We start from the raw sequence: 7,814 nt of genomic DNA on the forward strand, positions 1-7,814 counted from the left end.
CCGGTCCTTTTCCCCTTGTCAGAGGAAGTCCATTTACGTGGGGTGGCTGTGGCCAATCCGCGCTTGGCTCAGGGCACGTGGGGCTCGGAGAGCGGCCCGGCTCTAGAGGGGCTGAGCTGGAGAGTGCTGAGCTGTGGGGGGCACCCCCCTGAGCTGGGAGGAGGCTCCCTGGGGAGGAAGAAGGGTCTGGCGGGAGCCACGAGGCCCCTGGCCAGGGGACGGCAGCAGGGGACGTGTCCACAGCCGATGCTGTTCGGAAGGAGGCGCGGGAAGGAGGTGGGTGTGGGGCTGAGCTCAGAGAGGGTGATCCCCCAGGCCAGCAGGCAGAAAGGCCCTGGCACACAGCAGGAACCACGTTTCAGGTCACCAGGAACAGCCTCGCCCTCCCTCCCTCCCTCCCCAGTGCTGCCATGGTTCCCTAGAACGGGAGCTCAAGGCCATTTGAGACCATTTCCACTCCCAGCCGAGCCCCAATGTCCCCTCACGATGGAGCGCCAGGCTGAGCGAGGGGCCGCCATTTTAGGGCAAGCCATGAGGGGCAAGTGGTCACTCCTCGAAGGAGACTGAGGGGAGCACTCTGATTCCCCCTTTTCCCAAAAGGTTTCTTTGGCTGAAGTTGCCGACAAGGAGCAGACTTGAGGGCCCGGAATGGGTTGTCGGTTGTTTTATTTTTTTGGTTTCTGGTGGTGTTGTTTCCCGAGTCCTGCGTGGGACGGGGTAACTGGGTGCTGCAGAGGCTCCGGCAAGGCCTCAAAAACGGCTGCCGTGCACCCAGGGGTGGAGCAAGATCTCCTCCAGCGCCGGCCTGTCCGCGGGGTGCTTGGACAAACACCAGCAGATCAGGTGTTGGCACGCTGGACAGGGAGGGAAGGCAGAAAGCGCCGGTCAGTTGCGGAAGGCGCCCGCGGGGCCCGGGCCGTCCTGCCCGTGCTCAGAGCCGCGCCCTGGCCTCCCGACCCGCCCTGCCCTGTGCGGGAGAGCGGCGTGGCGGGACGCGGCCGCCTCCTTCAGCCCCGTGTGCCACCCTGACCCCGTGGGCACGGGCCACCTCCTGCGGCCAGCCCGGGAGGGCAGGTCCCCGCGGAGCCGCCCGGGGCCCGCGCCGGGCTGCTGCGCGCGGCCCTGTGCCCGAGCCTGCCTTCTGGAGGCCGCCTACCCACCTGGAGAGACCTGGCACCCGAAGCAGAGCTGCCCCAAGACGATGTCCCGGTCGTCCCTGAAGGGGAGGCACCCGCACACCATGCCGTACAGCAGCACGCCCAGGGACCAGACGGTGGCCGAGTCGCCGCGGTAGCAGCCGAGGCCGATCCACTCGGGCGGGCTGTAGGCGCGTGTTCCTAGGGGACACGGGCAGTGCTGTCCAGCCGCAGGCCGCCGGCTTCCAGAGCCTGGCGCCGGCCTCCTGCCAGAGGCAGGGGCTGCACCGGCGGCCACAACTTCCCCCCGAGGCCGGCCCACGTCCCCCAGCCAAGCGGCCCCAGCCAGGAAACCGTTGTGCAAGGCAGAGAAGGCCGGCGGAGCAGCCCCAGCCCGTGTGGGGCCTGCCGAGCCCAGGGGCCGGGGCCTGGCTTTTGCGGCCCCCCTCTGTGGGCAGGGCCGGCAGGCGGCTCCTGGGCCAGGGCACGTGCCCCGTGGCACAGGGCGGCCGGCAGGCGGCTGAAGGCCGCACCCCGCGGCCCAGGAGGGAACGGGGCCCTCCCTGCAGCGCCCGGCACCGGGAGCAGGGCCCGGGCTGTGGCTCACCGGCAAAGCGCGTGTAGGCCCGCTCCTGGAGGAAGGTGCCGCAACCGAAGTCGATGAGCTTCAGGTCGCCGCTCTCCGGGTCTACGAGGAGGTTCTCCGGCTTGATGTCCCGGTGCAGAACGCCGCAGGCGGTGCAGTGCCGCACGGCCTCCAGCACCTGGCAGAAAAGCCAGCGCGCCATCTCCTCGCACAGGACCCCCTGCTCCAGCAGGAACTGCAGGAGATCCTGCGACCGCTCCGGACGCTCCATCACCAGCAGGAAGCTGTCAGGCAGCTCGAACCAGTCCAGGAGCTGGATGATGTTGTAGCAGCCGGAGCCCACCCTCTCCATCAGCGCGATCTCCATCGGAACAGGGGTGCCGTCGGGCTGTGAGGAGGAGAAAATGCCTCCGGCAGGCCTGATGCCGCCCTGTGGCTGCCCCCTGCCTGGCATGCCCCCGTGCCCTCTTGGGCAGCCTCCCTGGTGATGGGGATTCCTCCCGCCCGGGGGATGATGCTCGGGCGCCACGCCCCGCTCTGCCCCGCCGGCCCCGCTCACTCACCAGCTCGACCCACTGCAGGACGCTCTCCCTGGCCACGCGTTTGATGGCCACCTGCAAGGCATCCAGACAGGGGGGCTGAGCTCCGGCCCTGCCGCTCCCGGCCCCTGCCCTGCCTCGCACGCCCTGCCCTCCCGTCCCCTGCCCTCTCGGCCACTTACCGGCCTCCCGTCGGAGAGGCGGATGCCCGCAAAAACGGTGCCGAAGCCGCCGCTGCCCAGCTGCGGGCCCAACTGGTACAGCTCCTGCAGCTCCTTCCCTTGCCCTGCGGCCAAGAGCGAGGCATCAGCCTTGCGCCCAGGAACCACCCCCCCGCCCCCCCCGCCCCCGAGTGAAGGAACCCGCCAGCCAAGCGGGCCGGGCCGGCGCGGGCCGCCTCGCTCTGACCTGCTTCCTGCTGCGCGCCGGGCAGCGGCCCCCGCCCTGCAGCCGAGGGGCCGGCGAGCGGCGGTGCTGGGCCGGGGCAGCGCGCACAGGCGGCTGCAGGAGCCGCGCTGCGGCGGGGCAGGGCGGCACCGTTGCCGTCCCCGGCGTCCTGGGCTGCGCTCAGCTCCCGAGGACGGCCGGGGCTACAGCCCGAGGCTTGGCACAGGGGGCTCCCAGGAGCAGCTGCAAAGCAGAGAGGGGGTTTCGAAGCCGTGGCAGCCTGGAAACAGCCGGGGACTAGGCCGCTCTCAGGGGCCCTGGCCTGGCGTGGGGATGCCCCTCAGGAGCCTGAGAGAGCTCCTGAGGAGATCTCACCTGCTATTAGAGAGCCCTTGGAGGTAGTCAAGGGCTCTGCTGGGGCAGCTTCCAGGGGATGGAGGCAGCTCCTCGGTGTCTCGAGGATGGTCTCCACCACCAGGCTGGGGCTGTTGCCAGCTGGCACAGCCGGCACAGCGTCCTGGCAGCTGTGGGATGAGCCCTGCTGGCTCCAGGACGCTTGCTGCTCCAGCAGCTGCTCCTCAGAAGGCTCCCCTGGCTCGGGCTGGGCTCCCGTTTGGCCTCCGCGGCTTCCCCTGGCCACGTCAAGGGGCAGGCTTGTGCCCGGGCTCAGGTTGAAGTCCGTGGGTCCAAGGGAGCCTGGAGACCTGTCCGTAGGCTCTGCACCTTGTGCAGGCTGACAGGTCTCCCTGAGCCTCTGCGAGGGCTGGAGGCTGTCAGAGATGGCAGAGGCTCCTGGCAGGATGGAGGCTCTCTGACAGCCTGAGCTCCCTGCATGGATGGCGGGTGTGCGCTGCTGTGCCATCCTTGCAAGGGTTGAGGCTCTCCCAGCGACGGAGACCGTGGCTGGGAGCAGCCTCTCGGGGGGATGGAGGCTTCTGGAGGAGCCGCAGCAGGGCAGGTGGCCTCGCTTCAGCAGCTCCTCCAGCTCTTTGGACAAGGCCTGCCACATCCCAGAGTAGAGCGGCGCACACGTCCCATGGCCAGCCCGGAGCAGCAGCAGCAGTTCCTGCAGCTCCTGGGCCGCCGCCACGCAGGGCCGGCAGCCGCAGGGGCTGTGCAGGGGGCTCGCGGGACCACGTGGCCGCTTGCCAGGGGCCGCCCGAGGCCTGGGGGACCCGGGAGCCGCAGGGGCTCCCCGGTTCCTCCGTGAGCCCGTGGGCCGGACCCGCGGGCGCTCGGTCGTCTCCCGTGTCCGTGGCTGCCGCCTCCGTGGTTGCCGGTGGCCAAGGGCCCACCCGACAGCCGCAGCGGCCAGCAGCAGGACAAGTGCAGCTAGCAGGACACCGCCGTCACTCATGGCTCCGGCATGCGCTATCGCGGCTGCACTGGCAGCTGCGGGTGCCGGCCCGGCTTTTATAGGCTTGGCGCGGTGATGTCACAGTGCCGTGGCCAGGGCGGCCGTGGGACATCACGGCCCTGCCTCCCGCCAGCGCGCGGGCCCTTTGTGTTGTCACGGCCCCGCCCGCCTCAGGGCTCAGCGGAGCTGGCTCAGCCCTGAAGATGGACGTGGCCGGAAAAAGCCTGGAAGTGGAACCGCAGCTCAGGCTGTTGCAATGGATCCTTTCCTGGAGCGAGTGGTGTCCCATCGGGAACGGTGCCGCTGCCGGCAGTGTCCAAGTGCACGGCTCCCAGGACGCTGCCGCGTTACCGACTGCAAACGCCCACTGCTGTGTGCCTGAGAAGATCCTCCAGAGTCAAAGGGACTTGAAGTTCCTCTGTCTCTGGGGAGCTCCCCTTGAAACACCTGTCCAGGGCTGGAAGCCTTTTTTGTTAGCAGCTCCCTGACTTGTGCAGTGCCTTGTGTTCTCAATAAATCGGGATTTGCCAGGGAGCGCTCCTGGTGCTCCCGCTGCTCTGGTTTTGACTGGGATAGATTTCCTTTCTTCCCAAACGCTGCTGGCACCTGTTGGGTTTGGAAGGGGATGCCCTCAATCCAGCTGGGGTGGTTTGGTTTCTGCTGAGCAGGGCTTGCCCTCTTCCAAAGCTTTGGCTGTGTCCCTTGGTACAATGCAATGGCTTTCCGCTGGGAAGGGAGGGATGAGTGTTGAAGGCAGAGGCAAAGAACGCATGAAACACCTGTACCCTTGTCTCTGTCCCTGTTTGTGAGGTGACCTTCCACATCCAGGTAGGGGGCACTGTTATTTTTACAACGTTTTTTTTCCTTTAATGTATTTAAAAACACTGGTTTTCTTGTGCCCCGCATTTCTGGCCCCCCTTCCTCTCCAGCTGAGCTTTCAGCACACCAAATTTGTCCCTTCAGTGGCAAGAAGCGTCTGTGTATTCTTCTCCTGACCTAGATTCCAGTGGGCACACGGCTTCCTTTTGGGTCCTCTTTCCCAGAGAAGATGCCTGTTCAGGCCAGCCAGCCTTCTGCCTCGCCCGTTTGGCTTCCGCCCTTTGGGAATCACCCACTCCTGTGCCCTTAGGAGGTGATGTCTCCATTAGTGACCAGCACTGGTGGAGGCCAGCGCCTTCCAAAGCATTTTCCCTGGGCACCCTGCTTCCCAGTTCCCTGAGCGGTCTGAAGTCTCCTCTCCTTATGGCCCGAGCTGAGGTTTGGCCGGTCCTTTTCCCCTTGTCAGAGGAAGTCCATTTACGTGGGGTGGCTGTGGCCAATCCGCGCTTGGCTCAGGGCACGTGGGGCTCGGAGAGCGGCCCGGCTCTAGAGGGGCTGAGCTGGAGAGTGCTGAGCTGTGGGGGGCACCCCCCTGAGCTGGGAGGAGGCTCCCTGGGGAGGAAGAAGGGTCTGGCGGGAGCCACGAGGCCCCTGGCCAGGGGACGGCAGCAGGGGACGTGTCCACAGCCGATGCTGTTCGGAAGGAGGCGCGGGAAGGAGGTGGGTGTGGGGCTGAGCTCAGAGAGGGTGATCCCCCAGGCCAGCAGGCAGAAAGGCCCTGGCACACAGCAGGAACCACGTTTCAGGTCACCAGGAACAGCCTCGCCCTCCCTCCCTCCCTCCCCAGTGCTGCCATGGTTCCCTAGAACGGGAGCTCAAGGCCATTTGAGACCATTTCCACTCCCAGCCGAGCCCCAATGTCCCCTCACGATGGAGCGCCAGGCTGAGCGAGGGGCCGCCATTTTAGGGCAAGCCATGAGGGGCAAGTGGTCACTCCTCGAAGGAGACTGAGGGGAGCACTCTGATTCCCCCTTTTCCCAAAAGGTTTCTTTGGCTGAAGTTGCCGACAAGGAGCAGACTTGAGGGCCCGGAATGGGTTGTCGGTTGTTTTATTTTTTTGGTTTCTGGTGGTGTTGTTTCCCGAGTCCTGCGTGGGACGGGGTAACTGGGTGCTGCAGAGGCTCCGGCAAGGCCTCAAAAACGGCTGCCGTGCACCCAGGGGTGGAGCAAGATCTCCTCCAGCGCCGGCCTGTCCGCGGGGTGCTTGGACAAACACCAGCAGATCAGGTGTTGGCACGCTGGACAGGGAGGGAAGGCAGAAAGCGCCGGTCAGTTGCGGAAGGCGCCCGCGGGGCCCGGGCCGTCCTGCCCGTGCTCAGAGCCGCGCCCTGGCCTCCCGACCCGCCCTGCCCTGTGCGGGAGAGCGGCGTGGCGGGACGCGGCCGCCTCCTTCAGCCCCGTGTGCCACCCTGACCCCGTGGGCACGGGCCACCTCCTGCGGCCAGCCCGGGAGGGCAGGTCCCCGCGGAGCTGCCCGGGGCCCGCGCCGGGCTGCTGCGCGCGGCCCTGTGCCCGAGCCTGCCTTCTGGAGGCCGCCTACCCACCTGGAGAGACCTGGCACCCGAAGCAGAGCTGCCCCAAGACGATGTCCCGGTCGTCCCTGAAGGGGAGGCACCCGCACACCATGCCGTACAGCAGCACGCCCAGGGACCAGACGGTGGCCGAGTCGCCGCGGTAGCAGCCGAGGCCGATCCACTCGGGCGGGCTGTAGGCGCGTGTTCCTAGGGGACACGGGCAGTGCTGTCCAGCCGCAGGCCGCCGGCTTCCAGAGCCTGGCGCCGGCCTCCTGCCAGAGGCAGGGGCTGCACCGGCGGCCACAACTTCCCCCCGAGGCCGGCCCACGTCCCCCAGCCAAGCGGCCCCAGCCAGGAAACCGTTGTGCAAGGCAGAGAAGGCCGGCGGAGCAGCCCCAGCCCGTGTGGGGCCTGCCGAGCCCAGGGGCCGGGGCCTGGCTTTTGCGGCCCCCCTCTGTGGGCAGGGCCGGCAGGCGGCTCCTGGGCCAGGGCACGTGCCCCGTGGCACAGGGCGGCCGGCAGGCGGCTGAAGGCCGCACCCCGCGGCCCAGGAGGGAACGGGGCCCTCCCTGCAGCGCCCGGCACCGGGAGCAGGGCCCGGGCTGTGGCTCACCGGCAAAGCGCGTGTAGGCCCGCTCCTGGAGGAAGGTGCCGCAACCGAAGTCGATGAGCTTCAGGTCGCCGCTCTCCGGGTCTACGAGGAGGTTCTCCGGCTTGATGTCCCGGTGCAGAACGCCGCAGGCGGTGCAGTGCCGCACGGCCTCCAGCACCTGGCAGAAAAGCCAGCGCGCCATCTCCTCGCACAGGACCCCCTGCTCCAGCAGGAACTGCAGGAGATCCTGCGACCGCTCCGGACGCTCCATCACCAGCAGGAAGCTGTCAGGCAGCTCGAACCAGTCCAGGAGCTGGATGATGTTGTAGCAGCCGGAGCCCACCCTCTCCATCAGCGCGATCTCCATCGGAACAGGGGTGCCGTCGGGCTGTGAGGAGGAGAAAATGCCTCCGGCAGGCCTGATGCCGCCCTGTGGCTGCCCCCTGCCTGGCATGCCCCCGTGCCCTCTTGGGCAGCCTCCCTGGTGATGGGGATTCCTCCCGCCCGGGGGATGATGCTCGGGCGCCACGCCCCGCTCTGCCCCGCCGGCCCCGCTCACTCACCAGCTCGACCCACTGCAGGACGCTCTCCCTGGCCACGCGTTTGATGGCCACCTGCAAGGCATCCAGACAGGGGGGCTGAGCTCCGGCCCTGCCGCTCCCGGCCCCTGCCCTGCCTCGCACGCCCTGCCCTCCCGTCCCCTGCCCTCTCGGCCACTTACCGGCCTCCCGTCGGAGAGGCGGATGCCCGCAAAAACGGTGCCGAAGCCGCCGCTGCCCAGCTGCGGGCCCAACTGGTACAGCTCCTGCAGCTCCTTCCCTTGC

At 68.0% G+C, this 7,814-nt stretch overlaps 2 protein-coding genes across 2 annotated transcripts; both read right to left on the bottom strand.

Annotated features, from left to right (window-relative positions):
- Window positions 1–475: 475 nt before the first annotated feature.
- On the bottom strand, window positions 476–2,089 carry LOC310923637 (serine/threonine-protein kinase pim-1-like; the record flags this gene model as incomplete). The annotated part of the gene is made up of 3 exons (XM_083885561.1): window positions 476–854; window positions 1,161–1,337; window positions 1,744–2,089. 3 exons carry the CDS (start codon window positions 2,087–2,089, stop codon window positions 751–753), a joined length of 627 nt encoding a protein of 208 aa, XP_083741687.1. The 3' UTR covers window positions 476–750.
- A 3,654-nt stretch (window positions 2,090–5,743) lies between these two features.
- LOC310923633 (serine/threonine-protein kinase pim-1-like) lies at window positions 5,744–7,357 on the bottom strand (the record flags this gene model as incomplete). Its single annotated transcript, XM_083885557.1, has 3 exons — window positions 5,744–6,122; window positions 6,429–6,605; window positions 7,012–7,357. 3 exons carry the CDS (start codon window positions 7,355–7,357, stop codon window positions 6,019–6,021), a joined length of 627 nt encoding a protein of 208 aa, XP_083741683.1. The 3' UTR covers window positions 5,744–6,018.
- Window positions 7,358–7,814: the final 457 nt, after the last annotated feature.

Source organism: Zosterops lateralis (assembly GCF_965231275.1).
Source record: "Zosterops lateralis genome assembly, contig: HAP1_HAP1_SCAFFOLD_302, whole genome shotgun sequence".
In the NCBI taxonomy this organism is placed as follows: domain Eukaryota; kingdom Metazoa; phylum Chordata; class Aves; order Passeriformes; family Zosteropidae; genus Zosterops; species Zosterops lateralis.